Source organism: Passer montanus, unplaced genomic scaffold (genome assembly GCF_014805655.1).
Source record: "Passer montanus isolate IOZ18808 unplaced genomic scaffold, ASM1480565v1 scaffold16, whole genome shotgun sequence".
Classification (NCBI taxonomy): domain Eukaryota; kingdom Metazoa; phylum Chordata; class Aves; order Passeriformes; family Passeridae; genus Passer; species Passer montanus.
Genome location: NW_024363160.1, coordinates 6,767,090 through 6,793,015, shown reverse-complemented (window position 1 = coordinate 6,793,015; position 25,926 = coordinate 6,767,090). Strand labels below are relative to the sequence as shown.

The following is a 25,926-nucleotide window of genomic DNA, read 5'->3' as shown; positions in this document are numbered from 1 at the left end:
CCTTTTCTGCCAAGTTGCTTTCCAGAGGGTTGCACCCTGCTTGTGGTGAGGCCTGGGGCTGTTCCTCCCCATGGGCTGGGCTTTGAACTTCCCTTTGAGCTATTCGTTATTGCACATGGACAGCCCAAGCTAGGCAATAACACCTTGACTAAATAAATGTCTTTATCCTTTAGATCTGAAATTATCAGAGTAACTTCCAAATTAGAAAAGAGATTTTGAGACTTGCCATCCCTCTGCAGCTCCAGAGCACCTGATTTGTGGGACTACACCAACCCAAAAACTAAATTTCTCTCTTTAACAGTCAAACATTTAGCCCAGGACAATGCAGAATAAGCAAGTCAGATGCAGATGTTTGACAGGTTATTAATTTAAAGGGGAGGCTGAAACAGAAAATAGCTGGCTTTCAAGGAAGGGGGTGAACTGCAGGAACACTGATAGCTACTGTGCCTGCCTTTTCCTTTCCCTCACAGATAAATTATTATTAAGGATACAAAAACCAAGTGCTTTGTGGTTTTGGCAGATCAGCTAAGACCAGTTAATGGAAAAGACTGGTAAAATGAATGATACAGTTGTGCAATGGAAACTTGGCATTTCTCTCCTGGCACGTTCATTCCCTTTAGATGCATGATTAATATGAGAATGACAACCTCCCCTCTTCTATCACGAGTCATGAAAAGAGATGCTAATTTCAGAGACCCTACCAAACCAAGGTTCAGTAATGTATAGATCATGGAAAGAAGACAGTGAAGAATTAAGTGCACTGCATTTGCTCATGAACAAGCATGCTGCAAAAACATCTCCCAGCCCAAACACCTTTCCTTTCATTTGGAGCCTTCAGTGTGCTAAATACCCTTCTAATATCCAAAATTGACTATTTGCTCACGAGGACAGTTTAAGGACAAATTAGAACAATAAAATAAATTTGACATTTACAGCCTTATGAACTGAAAGAGAATGAAAGCAAAGTTGGGATGATGGGCAATTTAAGAAGGACACTACAGCACTAAGAAGTGCTTTTGATGCAAGGAACCAGAAGGCAAACTGTAGGCATTGGTGCCTACTCAACAGCAGCTGTCCTGTGACATTCTTCTTGCCATTCCTTTGTAAATTAGAGTTATCACCCAAAGTATCACTCACAGGTTTGGGGGCTTTTTGTTTCTTTGATTAAAATGGTTATATTCTTGTTTCTAAGCATCTTAAGTGAGATGCTGGTATAATAAATTCCTTTCTCTAAAATAAAGAAAAATAAGTATTTCTGGTTATTAAGTTATTTTGCTAATGTGATGCATATATAGCAATAAAATAACACAAGTCGCCTTCATGCAACAGATTTTATCTGTATTCTGAGACACTAATTTTAATCTCTTCCCACTCCCAATCTTTTAACTTCATGAAAACCTAAAATAAAATGTTTTAGCACATTTCACAGGGGTATTAAATATTTATTTTTCTCATGCCAATATAAAAAAAAACAAAGTAAAGACAAGTGACAATCACTTAAAAGATCACAATATACTGATGGCTTTAGTCTCAAAATTATTCTCTCTTTTGTATATTAAGGACAGTCCACAAAAGGAAGAATGATAATTATGATTTGGTTTAATTATTAATGGAATCTTAAATCCTAGCAATATACTTTAATTTTCTTATAACACAGACTTACACCCTCTGACAGCAATCTGGTTAAAACAAGACTATCCAGCTATAAGAACTCTACCTCCATTTCTTCCTTGTCACAGCCTAAAAGGCAGATAGAAAACTATTACAAAAAGCACTGAGTTTTGCTACACACCAATAGAAAGAGCATAATTGAGGATCTTGGGTATCACTGCCACCAAAAATAAATTAAGGAAAAAAGTATATGAGTATTTGATCCTTCCTATGTTTGAGTGTAAAAATGAACTTTGAGGTGAGCACAGGCCCACCAGAGGAGGCTTTCCCCCAAAAGTATAAAGCAATTATCTTTTTTAACTGAAGTGATCTCTCACAAATTTTCCATATTAACCCAACTGCACATTGAACAGTTTTACATAGCAGATACCATCATTAAACCTGACACATCACCTGAAATTTTCCACTACCAAATATTTGTTGGAAAGAAATATTCCATTTTACATGACAATTAAAACCATCTAAGAATGCACCTTTCTAAAGATCCATCATTCCAGGCTATAAATAATTTTCAATTTATGAATAATTTGGAAATACGATCTAGCATTTCACACCACTAGAGGGACCTATAAGCATTCATATCCACATCTATTCCCATCAAACCATTAAGAAATGTACTATATCAGATCCATGAATGTTTGTGGGGTTTTTTTAATTAAGTCCTGCTATTTAACTCTCCTGTATCTTTACCACTAATGGTTTGAATTTTAAAATATTTTTATGACATTCAGCATTCAAGTATTATATAAAACTATTACTTCATTTGGAAGATTTAATTTTAGTAAGGATTTTAAAGTTACATAAAAAGACTAATTCAGACTATTGGGGTCTAAATTACCTCATTATACTTCCTGTCTTTCTTAGAACCAAGTAGAAGCCATGTTTAGCATCATTGTAAGGCACTACACTTCTTCTGCTGAAAAAAATATTAAGCCATACTGTTTTGGTTTTAATGTACAATATATAACTACATACACATTCATCAATATTTTTTTTTTCCAAATATTTTCCATTATTTTCCAAATAATAATGACTGCTGGAAAATATGCTGTAGGTTAAGGATTAATGAAATAAACACGGCTTTGCAAGCGTCTTCTTAGCGAGATCAGAAAAAAAAAATTAAGTTTCAAGAAAGTCTAGCAGTACCACAACTCTCTTAAAATCTCAAGTGGTTTCCATCAGATGCTCCCTGACAGAGGGGAAGTGCTGGGCATCACCTCCACCAAAGATAACTTTTCCTGAAGGATCTTACAGAGCAAAAGGATCTCACTGCCTTAGCAAAGCACACAGCCACAGAACCATAGAATAATTTAGGTGGGAAGGGACAGAAGAGACTCCTGAACATCCTCTAGTCCAATCCTCTGCTCGAAGCAGAGCTAATTTGAGGGAATTTGCTCAAAGTGAAGGGATTAGACCACTTCAGTATGAAATAAGTGCCAATTCTCAGTGGCACTGTAAGTCATTGCACAGCAGTAGAAGTGTTTAAAAAATTATGAAAAAGGTATCTACAGGATACTAATGTATCACTTTTGAATTTTGGCTCATCTTAGAATTTCTGTAAATACCTCAGGAAAGATACAAAATTAAGTGAACTAAACACTGCCATTTCTGTGCTTGAATGAGTAACATTTTGCAATAATCTCAGGACTAGGAAACTGCATACAAGGCAGTCTTTCCATACCAGTTTACTGAATCATAAGCCCAGCCAATCCTGCAGCTGTGTTTTTGGGGATTTTTTAACCCTAATCCACTCATTGAGCACGGCAAATCAGCAATTCACAACAGCATACTGTGAACTAAGAAACCTCATTGAAGCTAAATATTTAGAGGAATATCATCAGAACACAAATATACAAAATATATACAAACACAGCTTTTTACAAAATGGGTTATGCCATGTTAATCAACATACTGATCCTCCTGAAGAACATGACATATAATGGTTTCAAACTCTTTTCCCAAAAGGATAATATATTTCAGATCGTTGCCAAATCATTTTCTTGCTGTCTTCCCAGAAAAACCCACCTCTCATCACTGTCCTAGAAATCTTCAGTTCTACAATAAATGAATGACAGAATTCTCAACTCATCTTTTTTTGTCTATTTTTCATCACCAAAAATAAATGAAGAATTGAAAAGTAACCCATCATGGTTAACAGAAAATGAATTTCCTCTACCAGTCTATATGATGGCCAATACAGAAAGTCAAGCTGGGAGCAGAGATGAAAAGAAAATAAACTCTCACATATTTTCTACCAAATTGTCCAGCACACACACAAAAAAAGCCTTTCCAAATAAGGTACTTGGAGAAAGAACACATTAGAGAGGTTTAAAAGAAATGAGAAAAAAAAAATAGAACGTATCTCTGTCTTCTTCTATGGTCCAACTTAAGCCAGCAATGAAATACAGAGTGGCCTGTGCAAGACTCCAGAGCACACATACTGTTCTACAGTAGCTTGGAAAGAAGAAACTGTAGATCAAACAAACATCTAGAATAACACAAGAAAAAAACAAATCTGCTCTATATTCTCAATTAGAACTTTTTATCCCCAAATTGTCCTTAACCAAGCTCACTTCAAGCTCCCTCTTCATTTAGCCAATACAACCGTATTTGGAGCATTTTCTGTGATTTCCCCTGGTGTAACTGCATTCTCTAAACTAAATCAAAGTCAAAATTTCTTTCACATTGTGGAACACAACTTATTTGAACAATCTGGTCTGTGAATAATTAGAAGACAAATTCAGAACTGCATCATTCACAGAAAGGCAGCTTTTGAAGTAATCTCTCAAGTACAAGCTTTTTACTCCTCAGTGATGGTATTTTCAAAAAAAAACAAAAACATCAAGCTATGATCACATCTTCCTGCATTACTTTACTCATGTGAAACTCACCCTTCTTCACAGTAGACTGCTGAACGAGACAGACAATTACTGTTAAACATAAACAAATTGGTAATCCCTCTATTTTCTTGAAAGAAAAAAGGGCAGTGAAATTGATCTGGACTCTGCTTAGTTTATCTCAATCTCTAGATGGTATCACCAAAAGCATCCTTAGCTGATGCTACACAAGGATTTTTCAAATTGTTTCAGGCAATCAATTTGGATTTGCACTCTTGTCTCTTCTTTGAATTCTGGCTTCTCAGCCCAGGGAAGTCTAAATTCATTGTTCAAGGTAAACATTTTCAAATGGTTCATGAGCTAAGAACCAGGAAGTTAAAAACATCCTTGAAATGGCACTTGCTGACATTTTTGCCAGATCTCAGAACAGCTTATAATATGTTCCACAAATGGTAATTTCCAAGTAAACAGTCTGAAAGTTGTATAATAAAGGTAAACTCTGAAATTTCATCATGTATTTGCACTCCCAAAGAAGAGAATTAGATTTATCCATCACCTATAAAAATATCTCTTCCTTTCTTTCCATTTCTCCCTAAAAAGGCTCCATACACAGCTAAGGAGAAAAATCATCTAAGTCTCAATGCAGTCTTATACTGTACCATTACACTGTATGCAAGCAACTGTTTTCTTCAAAATTGAGCATTCCTGAATGTTACCAAACACATACTGATTAATTCATAAACCTCTTCTTCTTTCTAAGCTATTTTAACTCACAGATGTGACAGATTTGGTTATCTATAACACACAAAACAGAGTCCCATGTGTTGGCAACATCATCATCTCCCCATCGAAGCATGCTCAGATGAGACTGGCACGAGAGAAGTCTAAAAACCCTTTTGACAAGATCTTACTTATTCTAGGCCAGGCACAACAGGAGAAACAAGAAGAAAATATTGTTTCTTCTCTGCAAAACCAAAGTATTTATTTTTTTATCTGGTTCCTCCAAACTACATCCAACAACCCTTTCCTAAAAGGAAGCTTAAAAGCATTAATTTCAGCTGTATCTGCATATGACATTTCTCAATATTTTTTCTATTATCTTAATTATTAATTTGATCTTTATTCATTTTGGTTTCACTTCCTCACTATAACATACTGTACATATCACTGTGCACACTCACTGTTTGGGGTTTTTTTTCAGAAGAAACAAAGAGTGACTAGGGCATATTATATATGCCTTTGTTTGTGCATGCTAGGAACACCTCCAACAATCAAAATGTCTTACGTGCAGTGTGTATACATACATATATATATAAAAAATACATATTATTTAGAATCTCTCAATAGTAAGAAAACAAAGCCTAAAACTTTATTGCTGGTTTACTATTTCTGAAAAAAAGGAATATTTTTATTTTGTCACTTACCAATTCTTCCACCAAAGATTTTGTTTCACATTTGCTTTTATCAACATATTCTGACAACACTGAAGACTGAATTACTGTCTATGAAGTCTCAAGTAATGTAAATAAAATTTTGAAGTATTCATGTAAACCATAGCCTATTTGTAAACCAGAAGACAGTAAGGGTGATAATAATCACTGCAATCACTTTTTGAATAACTTCCCTGAAGACCAAACAGTACATGCTGCATTCTCACAGCAGACTGCAAAACTGCCTTCTTGTTTCTCATGGAGTGAAAAGTGGATCCAGTGGTCTACAGTCAATTCAATAAAACATTACAGTGTATGCATTTTACTGGGCAACAGTAAATTCAGAGGAAGAAAGTTGTGTGGCTGCTCTCTCCTTTCCAGAAATGGTGGATTTAAGACGCCATCTTGACATTATGCCCATGGTCCCACACAGGCATAATCAACGCAACACAGTAACAGAAAACCTACTAACTGACAACATTAACCAACTGCCAACCAACAAGAAGAATATAATCCTGACTTTCCCCATTCCCATACCAGGAAGCAGTGCTGCTAAAACAAAAATTTGTTTATTAAGCTATTCTTCTTGGTAGTTCCCACAATTACCTATAAAAAGGAGACTTCTGGAATAACAGATAATCTAGAAGGAAAACTACCATCAAACAAAGTTAGCTTAATCGTCAGTGACATCCTGCATTTAATAATCCTCAGATATGACTCCCATTCCACTGTCCTAACAATGACAATATTTTTCTAACCATCTTCCTAAAAATCAAACTTCCTAAAAGTCACTATTGATGAATACCTCTAGACAGGTTAGAAACTTGAATATTCATGTATCAATTACAGAATTCTGGGATTAAGATACAGATGCTGAGCTTATAATGCCTAAGAAGATACAGAAGTGATCTTCAGAAATAAGTGCTGACAAACTTTACTTCGCCAACACTGGTTGAAGTTGCAAGTTCAAATAGAGTTATGAAACAAAGTAATGCATTTAAAATTCACTATTCTTCCAACCTATCAGTAAAATACTGGGTTAAGAGCCTATCAATAATTCTTAGAGAAGAGACTGGTCAGCATATTATTAGCTACCCCTCCTGAAAAATATTCAACCTCTTCTCAAAACATCATTGACAAAAAAGAAAACAATGCTGAACAATCAAAGTTAGCTAAGCAAAACACAGAACAGCACTACTGCTTCAGCACTGTGACTGACAGCAACTATATAACACATAAGCAATGATCACATAAGCAAAACACATAAGCAATGATCACTGCAAAAAATTTAGAACCACAGAATATAGCCAGTGGATAGTACAAGAAAGTTACAGTGAAACTATACAAACACAATGGAGGAAGCATGTCCATGCATTACTGATGTTCAGGATACAGCTGTGGTGGGGAAGAAAAAAAAAAAAGGCAACATTCAGATGGTTTTCTGCTTCAGCTGCAGAAGAGACCCTTTCCAGTTCAGTATCTGCCCCAAGGAAAGAAGAGCTAACTGACTCCTCTCACATGTTATTGCTTGAATGGGTCAATATTTTTCAGTAATTTACCTCTATGTGGCAAAATAACTCCTTCTGAAGTAACCAGGAGAGGGCAGGGGAACGGGCAGGGAGAATATCCTAAAAATTAGGTCAAGTCTGATTCCTGCAACTTCTCTCTACTGGCAGTCTCATAGTGCATTACTAAATCTCTTTGACTTAAAACAATTAAGGAAACATTAATCAGGACAAAATTAGCATTGCAAAGAGAAAAAAACCAAAAATATTTTATGGATAAAAAAGAATCCAACATTTATGTAAATTACTAGATAGCCTACTGACATGGTGAGAGATTGTGCTGAATTCCGGACATTGAAAGAAATTCCACAATGTGGCAGGAGCCTGGAAGTCAAAAAGCACCTCTTCAACAAGCTACAATCTTGAAGTGCAAAAAATCTGACTGTAATATGACAACTCTGAAAACTAACAGAGCAACTGACTTGAGAGGGAAGTTAAAGCCAACGAATTTTTTGGGCCTCCTAGCAATATTTTTTGCTGTCATTAGACACCACAGGTGGTGTTGCTAAAAGCTGGTGGCTGTGTCTCAACAAGTAGGGGCAAGGAGAAAGGGTGTGAAAGTCCTTTTCCTGACTAGTCATGATCTGCCTGATGCACAATCATCAGGATGGAAAGAAACTGATGAGGACCACAGAAAACCGTTTATCTGACAACAGCAATAATATCACATGTTGACTGCCCTTTAACAGGCAGTTACTTTAATACTTGTGTTAGTATTTTCCTATATCAGCATGAAATGCCACATATATATACACACAAAAAGACAATTATGTACTTCATAAATTGCATGCTATTTCTTCAGAGAATTTATTATACTCAATCAGGACTTGAGATGAAACTCATCCTCTTTATTGAAAAAAAATCTACACAGCACACTCTTCAAACTTTGTTTTCTCACCTATTTTTATAAAACTTTTGAATGAAACTAAGAGTTTAAGAGTTTTAGAAATTATCTACTTTTAAAAATAATAACTTCAGTTAAGATCAGAGTATAAGACCAGTTTCTGCCACTCATTTTTATTCAAAAAGTAATTACAACAACCACACTTACTACCATGAAATCGGCTTTACTAAATCTTTCCATTGTACTCAGAATATTTGGAATTGTGCTGATACAATGCTGGTATAGATAATTTATGACACTTAATACCTTAATTATTGACATAATTTAATTAAGACTCAGATCCCCTGCACTTTTGCTGCATATTGGTTTGGTGGTGTTGAAACTTTTTATTACCGCAACTACTGACAAATTTAGTTGTAACAATATAGATGGATAATTTTACTTTTTTGTCTACAAAAATATTCTTCTTGTAACACTTCTGAAAAAAATAAAAGATTCCTCAAACACATAATAAAAAAATTTAGGCTGCCACTTTCTCCTAAAACTTTAATTTTTATTTAAGATCTGTCTCTGTCCAAAAATTTAAGTCCTAACTACAAACTTGACTAGATGTAAATGTTAATTCATTATGATGAGATCAAGAATATTGATATTACTGTAATTCTGTTCAAGCATCATCTTGGACAGGGCCTTTCTAGTGCTTTATAAAAACAGAAAAGCATTCTCCTCAACTGATTGTGTCTGCCAAGTAAGCACACAGCACACACATCAGTAGCTGTTTAGAAGATACGTCTTCATTTCCACATAGATTCAGGTCTAAATTAAATGAGTTTAAATTTTTTAAAAAAATATTTAGCAGTGAAGATTTTCCTCTTCTATTTTTGGTAATGAGCGAGAATGAAAGATTTTCCTAAGAAGTATTAAAAAATAGTCTTGCTATAAGAGCTGCTAACTTTATTTTAGAGGCTCAGTAGTTAAAATTGATGGAAGCCTTTGTTTATTTGTAATTTATCTGCTTTTAAATACTTACAGTGAAAAATACGGAAATCAATGTATGGATGAGAACCTCTTCTCTCTGTTTCAAATCCTGCCCGACTTCTTACTCGCACATCTCCTAGAAACAGGGTCAAGAGTGAAATAAAAGTGTGGAAGAGTGGCAGAGATAAAATGCAAATGAACATAGCCTGGAGGGGTAAAGATTCATGTACTTAATGGAGGAGAGTAATTCAAACAATAGGCCTACTTCAATGCTTTTTGTTTTAAAGGTGAAATTCAAAACAAAGTTTGAAGACTTGTTAAACATGCAATCACATGCTTTCTTGCCAAAATCTCTCCTGCCTAAGCATACGCTGCCAGAAGCATGTGATAAGCATTCAGATGAAATTAGGAAGAGCTTGCTACACCAGTATGGTAAAAATGCACCTTAATATGACAGAAAACAAGAACATTTAAAGTTGATTTGTTCCTCAGTAACACACATACAACGATAACATTTTGTAGAATACAAAAAAGATTCAACTTCTAGAAATGGTAGCTTTTAGCAAATAAGCTAGTTACAATATGGTTTTATATTATATAATATTTTCCCACTAGCATTTACTTACTTGTGCTCAGCTGTTTGAATATTACACAAGAGCCTATTAAAATACCAAAACTCAGTATTAAAATTTGATCAAACTATTTTGCACTGTAATTAGCTTCAACCTGAATCTTTTAGCATGCTACTTGATTTCTACTTATGCATTTTACCAACTGAAAGCTGATCAGTATTCTTTTGTTAGATAGTTGTATGTATTAATATAAGCAGTTCACCTGCATTAAAAGCTTTCACTTAAAATCCTTTTGCAATTACAAATTTGGAGAAATCTTCGGGAATCAAATGCAATATCTTTCCCTCCTCAAACCCTAACAAAGATAAATTTAAGATGTGCAAATGTTGTGGTTCCTAATTATGAAAATCCGTCAAGTGTCGTATTCGCCTCACTTCAAACACAGCACTTCCCATATGAAACCAAAATAAGTAATTAACAAAAAGCACTACGATTGAATTTATAAGAACTATGAATTTATAAGAACTAAATAAAAAGAAACCTATTTATTTTTCATCAAGTCATAGGCACCTTGAGAGCATTTTTTTCCTTTTTTTCTTTTCTAACCTGCAATGTGTAATGCTGAAGCAGTCAACTTATCAGAAAATAGCTAAAGGTACTGGCTCACATTTCAGTAATGCTTTTAAATACTTAACAGGTATCTTTCTAGAGATACATATCTATAAATACTGACACATCTACAGTGATGCACTTTACATGAATGTTATCTTTTGAGGCATGCTGGAAGGACCACAAAGGGTAATTAGGCCCAGGGCTCCCCTAAAGTACATATCAGTACAAACATAGTAAATAAGTGTGCCTTTCAGTTATTAATCCTTTTTTTTTTTTTTTAACTGAAAACCTTAACCGAGCTGCAAGGGAAAGCAACCCAATTACTATCTGCAAGTATTATTTTTCAGAACACTTACAATATATTACTTATAAAGGCTTCAAGCATTCATTTGAGCAGAGTGCAAGAGACTTGTCTCCTTCCAGGCAATACAGAGGCAGCAAATTGTAGAACTCTTCTGTTAGGCACAAGCAACTGGTGAATTTTATTTACAAAATAAATTAATAAAAATGAAAAAGAGAGGAAACTTTGAAAGAGAGGGGGTGAATGCATTAGTAGCTGTATATGAAAATAACAGTGCGCATGGAGGAAAATTCGACTTCCATTACCTTTCACTCATATTTATCTGCATAATCAGGCATAGCTACAGCTGTGTGAATGAGTTCACCAGCTAAATTAAAAGAAAATAAAAGAGGTCTTTTAGTGGAGCTAATTTTTTACAAAAAAGTTGATACAGTTTTTGTAATTTATTTTAAATCTAAAATGTAGGTTTTTACTTTTAAAATTTACAAACCACAGTACCAATTAGCAAATAGTTTCAGACAGTGTATGACTAGGCTGTGGCAAACAATTTGTTTTAAGTGTCAAGAATATGAAAAGTTCACAGAAAAATACCTGAAGACCAACATGGAATTCTGCAAATAAAAAAAAAAAGAGCAGGTTCATCTGATAAATAATGTCCAGAAAGTTTTTTTGCTTTGTTCTTTTTCATTTACTACCCTTGACTAACAGCATAGACTGAATAGTGTCCTCTGTACCCTTGAAATGCCTACAATGTGAGAACTTTAGGGAGGAAAACAAGAAAAACTGTCTGTAAATAAAATGAAGTGCAACTGACTACATTACTTTAAACAGGAATTATTGGAGTATCTATTTACACGAATATTTAGCCAAAGAAGGAATTATATACTAAAAATGCACATGGCAAATTAAGGAAAGGGCAACTATAATAAGATAAAGCTAAAATCAGTATATTTACTTGCATACATATAAAATGAGGAATTCCCAGCAAGGAAAGCTAAATATTTTCATTACATAGTTATTGAACAAAATTCTCTCTCCCTAGTCATGGTAGAAGAAGCAATTAAAAAAACCCAACAATAATATCTCAACAATAGATTAATTTTTTTTTTAGAATACAACTGGATTTATCCTGGAAAAATATATCCCTTCTACAAGACTGGAATTCATTACAGCAAACAAAGCAGCAAATTCTCTTGTGCCAAAACAAAAGCAAAAGAGATGTCTCCATTATTATGGTACAGCACTGTTACATTTTTCAAGATTTCAGACAATAAATGTACTTTAAAAATATTGGTACAAGTTGAATTTGATGATACTATACATTCATCTGAAGTTTCTAAATAAATAGAAGTAGAAAAAGGGATAACTGGCTGCACATTATGAAATAATGTGCTATTAGCACAGTGAAACTAATCTCTAGTGCATATGTATATAGTTAGTTCCAAAACATCCAGAAATACTGGATCATCATTATGCATTCACTCTTTGGTTAACGTAACCTGCAGAAGATTAATGGATCCCAAATGCACCCACTTCATTGTACCTTCACACAACATAACATGTTCACATCAATTTGCTTGGGAAATCCTGCACAAGCATTTTGCAACCCTGCGACTGTGAAGTTATGCACAATTTAATTCTAAGGAAGAGACATGTTTATCTTCACAAGGAACTTCACAAAAAAGCAGAAGATATCTCTGATTTGAGATTACTTTTATCAAACAAAAGCACAGTTACATAATTCCTTCAAACAGCATCAGAAGTCCAGCCTCAGAGCCAACCATTATTACAGTAGCTGAAAGACAATTAAAATTCAACACCTAAAACAAAAGAACTTAGGAATAGTTTTTGTTTATTTAGACCCTTACAAACATATTGAAATGCTCACACAATCTTTTTAAGCCATTAGATCCCAGGTCTGCTTATAGGTAAATTTCCTTGGGGGAGGAGGGCACAGAAGTGGCAGCAAGCTGACTGACAACTTTTATCTGAAGTGTTTCTTCTTGAGCCACTTTCAGCCACACTGGAAAGCTTCTTGTGTTTTCTCTATGGAATACATTCAAGTCCAGCATCTTAATGATACTGGACTTCCAGAAACAATTTTTCCCCTCTTTGAGAGTTTTGCTGATTCCAAAAAATCAAGACAAAGATTTAAAAAATGTGAAGCTTTCCTTTCCAAACTTTATTCTGAGCACAAAAATTATACAATATCTGATGGCTGAGGATTTAGCTACACTTTTTTTCCAGAATAGTCCTGCATGCTCAGGATCACTTGCATTTTTAAGACAAAGACAATACTGGCAGAAATTTAATTGAAGACTAAAAAAATCATGGAAGAAGGAATGTAAGAGAGAGGTTTGCAGCTATAACTGAAAACTGAAAAGTAATTAGGGCTGTAGCAAAACTTACCTTGAAACAGATTGTTTAATTCCTGCCCCTCTCTCAGATTCCTGCTCACACCACAAGGACAGCTCTGATACTTACGAGGCAGCTGAAATGCCACAGCTGACACCCCTGGGTGTCAGGGTTACCCAGCACATACTTGGTGCTACCCTAACATTGCAGTGTGGCACAGCAACAATGCAGCAGCTGCTTGGGGAGCTGAGGCCATCCGGAACAGGGGCAGAAACCTCAGAGACCATGGAGGACAGCTGGGAGCAGAAATTACGACAGCCACCTCAAGGTAAAGGACAAGTCAAAGCCAGGAGGTTGTGAACAGCAGGATTTTCAGACAGAATTACTAACTTCACAGATTAAAATTCCTATTAAATTTGTTGGAGAAAGAGATGACAGGTCAGCTGAATGTGCCAGAATTAAAGCAAACAGAATAGAACATAAAAACCACTACCAGAGAAGAGTGTGCACGGTACACCGTAGCTTTTATTCAATGTTTCCTATTTGAAGTGATCAAGACCTCTAAAGGAAGATAAATGCTCCAATTTAACTCCAACAGATAAATGCAGCTGAGAGGTGCATGCTCACCCATACAAGCAGTCAGTGCTCCACACTTTCTACCCCATGCACAGCAGAAAAACTTTCAGTCAATATAAAGCAACAAGAAAAGGAAACCAGAAAAGCAATAGAAAAATCAAGAAAGTGTCAAGATTACACAGAAGCACTTACAAGATATTTTGAGAATTCCTCATAGCTGCTGAGAAAAGTGGTTGAGGTGATGCAGATGTTTTAGCTTTTCCAAGGTCTTAAAAGAAAAATTCTACAATGCTGCATCTGTATCTATATTTTAAAATAGTAAATAAGCCACATGGGAGTGGCTTAGTGTATATTTTGGGAATGGGGTATGACAGATGAGTCATTACAGTCAACGCTGCTTGTTTGTATCGACACACTGATGAGGCAGTTAGGCATTAGCTTTTTATTTTGCATACCCCTAAAACAGGATCATTTAAATTGAACCTGGACACACTGCCATAGCACAGGAATTCCTATTTACTTGGTGTAAATGAATTTCCAATGGATTACCACTGGAATAGCCTGAAAATGTTGAATGTACAAACTTGGCCAGCACAATGAAACAAAGACAGAGATATTGCAGATACTCTTAGCCTTACATTTTTGGTCTGCTAAGATAAACACTTTATCAAGGGACATTTTATTATTAGGTAACAGTCTGTATGGAATAAAGCCAACCAAGTAAAAGGCAAATCTTCTCATGACTGTGTCTAACTTCCCATTAAGTTACAGCTGAGGATTCCTTATAGCTTCTTCTGCTCAAGTGCACTAAGATAAATAGAACAAAAACAAAACACTAATAATACTGCAAGAAAAGCAATGCTTCACATTTCTTGCAAAAAATTGCAATGGAAAATATTAACCCTTGAATCTACTCTGATATGAATGTTTCTACATTCTGATGAGTCCAACTGTTCAGCTTTCAGGCTGGTCTTTTTTACAGTCGATTTACAAGTACAAAAATAATAAATATAAAAATAGTTGCTAACTTGTACGGTCTAGTACACATAACATTTGCGTAAAACAAATGATATCTATTAAGTGAGAAAATAACACAAATTTACCACATAATGACTCAAACATGCCATGAGCAATTTCTTGTTTGCTTGTTGGTACCCTCCTCCCCCCACCTAAGTTGGAAGTCAATCCTTTAAAACATTTACTGCTTCTGAATAGCAGAACAGCATGAATGAATTATGCCAGCAAGAATTACACTATTAATAACAACCATCAATCTCATTATGTAATAATTAATTTCAATGAGAGCACAAGTGAAAAATTAATTTACTTAACATCATGTTCTAAATATTTTCCAGTTTTACCTATGAGAATAGTGGAAGTTTTCCAACACAAATTAAATTTTCTCTCCAGGCAGATGTATATATCAAAAACTAGAGGAAGCCATGCTTTGCTTCTCTCTAGAATTCTTGAGCATTATCACATATCCTTCTGCAGAAATGATGGTTCTAACTACTTAATTTTAACTTTTGAAACAAAATAAACCTATTTACAATAACTACAACAAAAACCCAGCAGCTATTTCAATAAACATTTAGAATCCAGTATCTTCTGTTCTCATCTTAACAAATCCCCAAAGTAATTAAATTCTCTGATCAAAACTCCTTCAGTAGACAGTCAGTGCTACAGTATTAACAACTACACAAATGTAAAAAATCAAAATAACTGGAAAAAAAGTGGCGCTGTTAAGTAAAAATTTGATTTATATGTATATATAGCCATATATTCCTACATATGTGGGTCAGGACTATAAAATCATATACACACATGCATATAGCTTACAACTTTAAATTCATAGACAATGCAGTTGTGAATTTCTGGGGACTTTAACATGTACAATATACAACTAAACTGAAAAGACTCAGGGCATAAAAAGACATGTTCTGGCTGATTTAGTTGGAGATGGTTAAGAATTTGTAATGAGCTGTTGGTGTTCATTGAGCTGTGTGAGACACCATGCAAGCATTTGTAGTCCATTTCAACACGAATTCATAGCTCAAGGTGGCTTAAATTAAGTGGCATCACACAGCAGTGGAACAGACTTAGAGCACATACGCAGTCCCCATGCCATCTGCACCACCAGCAGCTTCCCTAAGAGGTGTAGGAAATACTGAATCTGCCAGCAAGATCTGCAAGAGCTTTGCATCTTTCTCCTCTCAACAAATGACCTCAACTCCTTCTGTGCACTCACCACCACAGAGGGTCACCCCTGGATGCTTTCCCCTCCCAATAACATTCTTTTGTTTGAACTCAGCTTTACCCTTTATCTCCTTGCTACTCTGGAAGCACTCCTCAGTAAGTTGACTGAGCTACTCAGCCCTGTCAAGCACCTTTCCTTTCTCAAGTCACCTTCTAGGATTAACATGAAAAATATTGTTTAAAATAATATAATTATTTCAAGAACACCTCACGCATTTCATTGGCTCAGTATTGAAGTTTTTAAGTGTGTGGTAACTCTCCAATAAGTGCTCTCTAAGCTACAGTTTTAACTAGAAAGATACCATGCAGAGGTGGTAAATTCCAATACAGAAAGATCAATCATGAGACCCTTAGAAAATTTTACTTCAACCTAACACATTGGGTTAATTATAAGACCTTTCCTTTTTCTTCAATATAGGAGTAAAACATCCTACACAATGTTTAACTCAGGAAAAAAAAAAAAAAGAAAAAAGGCAAACAACCAAAAAACCCAGGTCAACACATAATAACCCAAAGTCTTGTAGAGATTCTAACCAAAATACTATCCAGGAGAAAGAGAATGCTAAGTCTATTAATTCAAGAGATACAAAAATGTTATTATTTAAATCGACCATAAATGTTGGAACTTGCAATACAGAAAATGGTATGCTCACCTAGCATACGAATGTACAACGCAGTCTGATCAGAGCTGTCATAGGAAATTGCTCCACGTCTCTGAAAAAAATAAGTGTATTTTAAGCAAGTTAGAAGCAAATAATTTTTAAATTGAAATGCAAATGAAGTATTAATTGACCATTTCCATTTTAACTATTAACATTAGTATTAGAAATTGTGTGTCTTTCAGGCAAAATGCAGTTTTCAAGTATATGTATCAACATATATGTATATGTATTTTCCTTTAAGAAGGAACAATGGAAGGATAGGAATTTGTAGTGAAAAGAAAGATGAGAGTGTGGTTAAAAACACCCCCATATATTTCTTTCCAACGTTCCTCCATCATTCCTCACAATAGGAAAGATGCAGAACAAGATTACACAGACACAAGAAAGTGCTCCCCATGGCCTTCTAGAACACCATACTTGAAACAAATATTTGCAGTTTCTGGTTCATATATCTACCTTTACCTATGGAGTATTTCCATCTTCCAAAGGTAAGAGACATAAAAACTGAAATTACACCATTACTACAGCCCTAGGATGCCACATGCTACTTTCATTCTACCCTGTATTTTCTGTAGGTAAAACAAGGTATCACTGAGGTAAGATGTTTATATATAAAGGCATTTCAGAGAAAGCCAGCAAGTAGTATTTCAAATTTGATTATAAAAGTTCAGAAGAGTCATCAAGTTATCCATGTACAAGACTTATATACTCCCACATACACGGTATTTTTTACCTACATGGGACACATATGTTGCATACACTTTCAGCTGCACGGTAGTTACAATCCAGGAAGTCTCCCACAAAGCAGTGAGCTTCTCCTCTAACAGCTAAAAACTGGAGCAATGTTCTCACTGGCATCACACAGCCTGCACAGCATGACTCCACCTAGCACCCAGCCTCACCTCGTGCCTTTATTGCACTTGGACTATCTTCTGCCCCTTCCCAAGGCCTTCGTTAATGTTACTTGTTAATCCTAGGATTAGAGGATCACCTTCACAAACAGACCTCCATTTTGACAGTTTGGAACAATTGTTCTTTACAGAAATAAGATTTTTTGTGGGAGGTGCACGTTAGAAACTCCTATGACCTTTCTCTGTACATCACACTTCCTTCTTACACTAAGGACAGTGAAGTCCTTGATGCCACCAAGAACCACCATGTGACTTTGTGTTTGCCACCAGGCTGACTTTTATCTAAAGTTCTCAATCACCCATTTTTTTATGTCTCTATACATAAAATATTATGTATGTTTGTATGTATATTGTCCCACACATTCCTGTGTCAGGAACAACACTACCTAAGGGACACACAACAGCCTGAAAATGCGCAAGTTCAAAAGATAAGAAATCAAACCATGTTAGGAAACAGGATAGAAAAAATAATGTTGCCTATTGAGAAGAATTCTGAAGGAAAGGAAATCAAGGAAATAAAAATTACATGGAAAGGCAAAAAGGCAGAACTGCCGATATGCATCTATCTACAGAACAACCTAAATGAACTCAAAGACAGACTAGAGACAAGTAACCTCAATCACCATAATCTGTACAAGTCATGTGCTAAGGCTCCAAACTCATAAGTTACACTTATACTTTTCATGCCAAAAAAATAAAACCCCAGACTTGAAGTTGTAGAAGTTTTTTCCAAAAGTAAGCTTAATACACAATTACAGAAGTGACCAAAAGACCTAGCTCCAAATAGGGTCCAATAGCACTAATGGGGTCCAAGCTGTTGTAAAGACTACAAGGAACACCTCCCTGTACAGAACTTTTATGCTGTCTCAGCCTTTGTTCTATATGTCCTCGGAATATCATAAACCATGCAAATAATTCCTCAATATAGGTTTGTACAGCACTTCTCACAGCAGTACGCCTGTCCTGATGGGAAAGGTAGAAATACAACTACTCAGCCAGAAAATGATGCTGATTTCTCACTAACATTTTCAGTGTTTTTCATTAAACTTGCCTTTAAGTTTCAGCAAATCTCAGCTGAATATATTTTCCATAGCCCGGAACATTTCATATCACTGACTAGGCACAATCAGTGTTGTAATTTAGTGCTAACTTGCAATTTGCACCTGTCTATCACAGATTTCTGGACATGTCCAGTACAGTTCTGTAATCTAATACAGGAGAAACCTAAGCACACATGCAGCTACAAGACCCACATACAACTGGAGCATTAGTCTCCAAGAAGGAAAACAATATACAAAAATTTACTGAAAAATAAATCCTTTTGATATGTCAATTCTAAAAGTAATGTCTATTACTTGCTCCCTAAAATAAAATATTGTTAGATAAAGGAGTATATATAAAGTAGTGCATCCATGTATGATATCAAATACAAAGCACATTTTTTAAAAACATACAGTAGTTGCTTATACAGACAAGTGATTTTGCTCTGCAAGGATATACTTGAAACAATCAAATCTAGTAAAATTACCTTAGAAAGTTTGGTTCTGTAAGGAAAAATAGAGACAATCTATTGTATAAATTTCACTAGCAATACTACACAAATAGGACAATTTCAGCTAATTCTGCTAAAAGGACTGAGGTCTCAAAGATTCATTGAAATTTGTGAAATAAAATAGATAAGAGGAAAACATATATTAGCAAGTTAGTTCCACCAACAGATATTGGGGGGGTGATGAGTGGTCAGACCTTTTTTCTTTAGACCAGGCAAGTAAATGAGGTACAGAGTTGAGCACTGTGGTGGGCAGTCAGAGACAAAGGACAAAGCTAATGGTACAGAGGTTTTTTAGCAACTTGTGATAAGTTAACAATATTGCACTCATCCAGACACTACGCTGATCCAGGCAGATTGCGTTGTGTCAACTTACTCTGCGGGTATGTAACAGACCACCTCCTGCAGGTTGTGGTGCATCGCCTCTTTTCCCATTTCAAATAATACTGTCAGTGCATTTGTTATTCTACCCCCTACAGTACTCAAAAAAATGCAAGGAAAAAGGCAGAAAGAGAGAAGTAATTAAACATACCTTCTAAGGAGTTCTTTAAGATATACTGTCCAGATTCCACTACTTAAAACCAGTGAAGAGAAAAACCAGATTTAATGCTTCATTTTTTACTGTGATATGATCAGACAGCAAATTCATAAGGAAGGCAAATGGGTCTTGAAGAACTGAAGTTACTGTCAAGCACCCAACTGTTCAAACAATTTAATCAGCAGGATTTCACCCTTGTTGATGCCCAGAAAATGCCACCCTTCTCATGGCTAATCAAAGACCCACTCTCTGTAGCCTACACCAAGACACCAACACCATACTTACCCTAAAAATACACCTTACTTACACAGTTGAAATAACCATTGCATACACTGAATCACCCTGCAGACACCTTGGATCAGAAAATATTACTGGTTGTCATGTTATTTTCAATATTTTTAACTCATTTACCATAAGAATTTATTTCTAAATCTCTGCACCACCTCTTCGGTCTACCTGAAGACTTGTACCTGTTAATAACAATACTGACCCTCTGTACAAATATCAAACAAATAAGCACCATTCCAGCAAGCAGACAGAGTTACTGGTGCTCAAAGACAAGACAACCCTAACGTGTCTGTTTTTAGGCAGGTTCCATTTTCAAACCCAAGGACAACTTGGTTGGTGGGAATGTGCTGGATCCTAAGTGATTCAACAGATTCCTCAAATGATTACCTGAGGTTCTCAGCTGCTCTGCTCCTTTCCAGGCACAAGCACAGCCACCTGAACTGAGTGGACTATTTTGCTTCAGCAGTGAAGATGGATGTCAGAAAGATGACTGGGAAGGATAGCTTATACTGGATTTCCACTTTCAAAGCCTCACCTTAAACTTCAGTTTCACACTAGAGTATTGTCTATTCTTCAAAAGTACAATACAGTCAAAAAGCTTCCTTTTTTCTTCTCCTTTGAGACATATTTGTGGAAAGTGAATGGAAGAAGTTCAAACTAAATTGGAAGATCCATTAAGCCCCTAAGAACAACACTGATACAAGGACTTTGCAAAAACATGCGAAGGGAGTATCTACCAGAACTTAGATTTTAAGTCAGATCTTTCTGAATATCTTTTCACAGAGTATAGAAAGTTATTAAAGGCCACGCAATGGGAACAACGTGCCAAAATAGCACACAGATACATCTTCAAAGGGAAACCGCTTTACTGATGCTTGGGAGTACAAGCATTTGCATGTTACCACTTGGAAACCGAGCACCTGCTGCTGTTTGTGTCAAACAGAAATGTTTCCATTGATGTATCAGTTTTATCACACACACTTCCCAATCTTGTTGAGAGCAGAGCACCAGCATTACTGCTGGGCACTTCATTTTGGCGAGGGCGAGCTTGTGGACTGTCTACCAAAACAACTCCTGTTCTCATTCTCTAACAAAACCTGCTAGAGCTGTTGGCCTTCAAAATTCAGTAACACCCATCAAAAGAACCATACATGCTTTTTGATGGACTACACGACCCTCATTTTGTTACTTGGTTGTTTATTCAGAACCTGGAAAGCAAAGACGGATGACAGAAAGCAAGACAGGCAGGTGTTTTTACCTACCTGACTTTCTAGATCTTTGCTGAACTATTAGAGCATTAGTCTCAACTTCTTTGGAGACAAGTGTGGAGAAGTTGTTATACAATAGCAACTGCAATGTACTGGTTATGCTGCCTCAAATATACACCCTTGGAAAGCATTTAAGATCATAAGACCATTTATGAACTAGAAGTCTTGAGAATGACAAACTAGTTAAGACCTTATTTCTCCATTATTAGATTTCAAAAGCAAGACTGTCACGTATCTTAGATTTATTTCAAGTATTTAAAACTTTCATGCTAAGATTCACAGTTTTTCAAAAAGCACCATCAAGATTTTAACTCATTAAAGCACAGAAAAATGCTCTTTACAAGCACTTAAATTGACACTGAATTCAGGCAAGCCACTGCAAAATAGTCCTACTACTATTTAAAAATTTCACTGCAGTTCAAAGCATTACTCTGAAAGTTTATCAAACCAGCAGTAAGAAAATGTCATTCATACTGCCTTCCTGAAATTTCATCAGCAAACAGAATCACACCTTTCCTTCAAATATTCAAATGTGATAATTTTACTATTTTCTTCCATATAAAGCTATTTCACATGATCACCTCCCAAGACAGATGGCAACCATTTTTAAACTTAGCTATCATTTGAGTGATCGTTATCAATGTTAGTGATACATATATCTCACAAGCATCTGTATGCTATTTTTTCTTATACACCTCAGATGTATACCACGTAGCATAAAATTTCTCCAAAGCTTTAACAATATTTTAAAAAAATCAAGACTTAAAAATCTACAAAACAAAAGCTTGACAATTGATCAGAAAGACTGTACAGTCAAAAAAACCCCACAAGCAATTGGTTTAAGTAAGGACAGTAATACACACGGGTATTGCCTAAGGAAACTAAATCAGAACAGCATCAAGGCAATGGCAAAACAGATAACTGAATGAACACAAAACCATTAATTCTTTAAAAGAAAACACCACTAGCACCTGTAAAAACACAATCATAAATAGCAGGGAATTTTATGCCTAATTGTATTATGTCAGCTACCTGGAATTTTTCTTTTTCCCCACTTTAAAACAATCTCTGACCAAACTGGATTAGACATAATCCTTGAATAGGTTTTTTATGTCAAGTTCCAAAAAGCCAGCAGTTCAACAAGGTACCGGTAAAATGCAGATGATGTACTGGTCTAGCACACAGGCTGTAAATTTGTACAATCTGCCTTCAGTCACAAGCGAACATCCATTGGGCATGTTGGTCTTTTTCTTGATGTGACAAAAATTGTCACAAGTGCTAGCAACTAAGCCTGACCATTTTTGCTTTTAATAAATTTAGAAACACGTTATTGGCAATGACTGAAGAGTACAGGCATGGGTGCCTGGCAAAGCTTGTTTTCACAACAAACTCATGCTTGTTCAGATTCTCCTGTTAATTGTACAAAAGATTTAGAAGTGTATCAGTAGCAATAACAAAAAGAATATCTATGAATGCAGGAACTGTATTTTTTTTCTTTAATGTTTCTTTAATGTTCTCCAATTATTCTGGCTCTCCTCCATTATCCTACACTTAAATTTATTCCTCCTTTTTGCAGTGAGCTGAGAAGAGCCTGATCTCATCTCCAGACACCAATCTCACCTATATTTACTAGCACAAATATCCATTATGGGGATATCTATATTCTTTGGAACGAGAGAGTAAAAACCTAATCCTGACAGTAGCATTTTACAGAACACAGGGATCTCAAATGGAAAGGCTACAAAGTAAAGCAGATATTTCACATAAGCAAACAAAACTGGTATTTCCACTCCTGCAATTCTGAAATCAACCATACAAAAAGGATATCCTGCCCAGGAAGCAAAATACACTAATTTGTATTATTCTCACTATGTTTAAAATTGTTTTTCCTTATTCTCACAAAGGTTTTAAGGTGCTACAAAACTGGAAATCTGTTGGTAACACAGGCAAGCCAACTCCTGCCATTTCAGATCCCTTTTTTTCCCGTCTCCTCACTGGCACTGCTACAAACACACTCCTTCCCACTTCAAGGCAAGCAAAAGTCAAGAACTACAAATTCATGTATGAACACTTAAGAAACACAGTTGTAAATGGCAAATGATGTTTCCAAAACAGATTATATTTTAAAAGGAAAAATAAGCACTTGTGAAGTTCTTAACGACCTGTTTTGTCTCTTATAAGACTACTTATAAGCCCAGTTAGTCAAAACATATTTAAAAAATGGCCTACCTTAGAAGTAATCCATTTGATAAGGATCAGAGCTAAACACCAGATCAATGCAATTCCCATTGGATCACCCCCAATACCTGAAGCATACTCTCCCCCCGACGGCCGCCAGTGCTGAAAGCAGCAGGCACAGCAGTGAGGCACAGGGCAGGCAGCAGCTGTCACCTGACAGCCCCTGCAATGTGCTCTGCCCCGCTCCTCTCGCTGCCAGCGCTGGCCTCAACAAGAAAGTTTTACAACCAGAGGATATGGCAATTAGGAAAACTCACTAAACCCCACAGAAATGCCAACGGAAATGTAAAACCATGATTACATCCTTTCATCATCTTTAACTACAGCAAAGCGTGCCAGACAATAGGATCAAACTGCAGTACTCAAAACACCCGAGCTAAGTCAGGATACTGCCTTGCCTTCAAATGCCATGAAGAGCCTGTTTCCAGCAGATTCCACCACTTGTGATATTCACAAGTTCCTTTTATCTCTGCCACCTGGAGAACTGCTAAGAACTGAATTCAAAACATATTTCAAAACTGCTTTTATAGCAAAGTAATACAAATAATGTTAATGAAAGTTAATGCACCAATTGTTCAGACCAATTGTCATTGTCTAACTTCTTTTGTCCACTAAATACCAAGCCATCCTTCATACTAACCATTCACACTCATGCCTGAACTGGCATGGGGCTTTTATTTATTGCTCCGAGGGTTGAACCTGGCTACAGCCTCCCTAGCCCCTCCCAGGGTCGGAAAGCAGTCTCACTTCCTCCAAGAACACTGACTGTGCAGCAAAGTGGTCCTACATGCTTGGTGCAGCCTTGAGATTCATTCTAATTTCTGTCATTTTCAGCTGACAAAAGTGTTTAATTTAGAAAAAAAAGATACAGTGGGGGAGAAAAAGGAACAGTGTAGGATAATGAGGGGTTTAAAAGGATGACAGTGAATAACTGAAAGCAAAATTATATGAAGAGTCTGCTCTTCCTATAATTTTTCTTTTTTCGCAAAAAAAAACAAATTTCAATATGTCCACAAAACACAAAAGTTAGCTCAGATCACTAAAGGAGTAGTTTTAACATTAAGAAACAGACTTCCTCCCCTCCAAAGGAAAAGGGGACACACATCACAGCGGATGTTTACTGAATTAAGGAGAAGATTTGTTAAATGGGATAGAGCTCTTTGTTATTTTATATCATGATTCTGAATATTTATTATGTCTTTTAAGCTATAAGCATGGTCTCAGAACAACCTGGGAATCCCTACAGAACCATTACTTTCCAAACATTTATCTTCTGCCCTGTCCCCACGCCCCAGAAAAAGTCAGATGAAAAGCAAAGGCAAGAACATTCAGAATGGGTCTTTGTGTACGTCACTTCATGAATGCAGCACTTATCTAAAGGTCTGTTAAGTTCCACATAAAATACAAACTGTCACAGAGATAAATTTAAAAACATTACCACCTCCGAACAGTTGACAAGGTTAAAACACCCTAACAATTAATCACCACTAGTCTGATGTTTCTTTAAAAAAACAAACCCACAATGAATGGCATCAGGCTATATTTGCATTACAGTTTGGCACAACTGGAGCAGATCAAAACACAGCTGCTGTGATCTTTACACCTATACTATATGAAGGCCAGGAGTTTTAATTTGTTTTTGAAGGCCATATTTACTCCATCTTCCCGAAGCAGATCCTACCACAGGAGGTTCAAAGCTGCCAAAAAGTGATCCACTAACTGATCAAATCTCTACAACCTTATTGAGGGTTAAGGCACATTAGGTGCACACAAGTAGTGAATGATTTGTTTCTTTTGGAAGATGTCTGGTTAGCACATACCAAAACTACTCCAGAAAACAATCAAATGAGCACAGCAAACAGGGACAATGAGGTGATTTGCTTCAAGTCTGAACTCTCCTCTGAATAAAACTCAAGCATAAATAGCCTTATACTCTTTAAAATGTCAAGCTTTTCAAAGAGTATAAGGCTATTTATGCTTGAGTCACCACTATTATCAATCCCTGGCATATCTTGTTTTCCTGCCTCAAAACACATGAAGATGTTCTTGGAGTGTGTGCATAGTCTTGCCCCAGGTGCATGGAGCAAGACTTTCTTCCACCAATTTCAGAAATACAACATTATCTTAGCAAACAGAGCTATACAAAGTGATCACCCTTTCCTCTTTTGTCTTCCATCATTAAGTGGTTTAATTAAGTAGCCTTCTCTTACTGGAAGTTATCTCAAAACTGTCTCATGAATAAGTTTATTATGAGAACACAGAAAGAGAAGTATATTGACTGCTTGTTAAGCACCACTAGACCATTACTTGTTTTAATTACAGCTTGGTAATGGAAAGATTCTTTTTAGCAACACAATTCTGAATTTGGAGACAGAGTAACGTCAGAAAGTGCACTGGTTTGTATGAAAAATTTAACAAATCAACACAGAAACTGAAGTGCTTCTGTTGGGGAAAGTGCTGCTTTGAACAACCCTA

At 35.9% G+C, this 25,926-nt stretch overlaps 1 protein-coding gene across 5 annotated transcripts in view; it reads right to left on the bottom strand.

Annotated features, from left to right (window-relative positions):
* Positions 1 to 25,926, bottom strand: part of PDE7A (phosphodiesterase 7A) — a 76,727-nt gene that overhangs the window by 19,832 nt on the left and 30,969 nt on the right. Inside the window, exons 2-4 of one of the 5 annotated variants that reach the window (XM_039702801.1) lie at positions 16,651 to 16,711; positions 9,952 to 9,984; positions 9,378 to 9,461 (exon numbers count right to left, since the gene is read on the bottom strand). In XM_039702801.1, the coding sequence (XP_039558735.1) occupies positions 9,378 to 9,461; positions 9,952 to 9,984; positions 16,651 to 16,711 (178 nt within the window). Of the gene's footprint in view, positions 1 to 9,377; positions 9,462 to 9,951; positions 9,985 to 16,650; positions 16,712 to 23,442; positions 23,574 to 25,926 lie in introns of those variants that run through there. The other 4 variants (XM_039702803.1, XM_039702802.1, XM_039702805.1 and 1 more) reach the window with 4 other exon arrangements.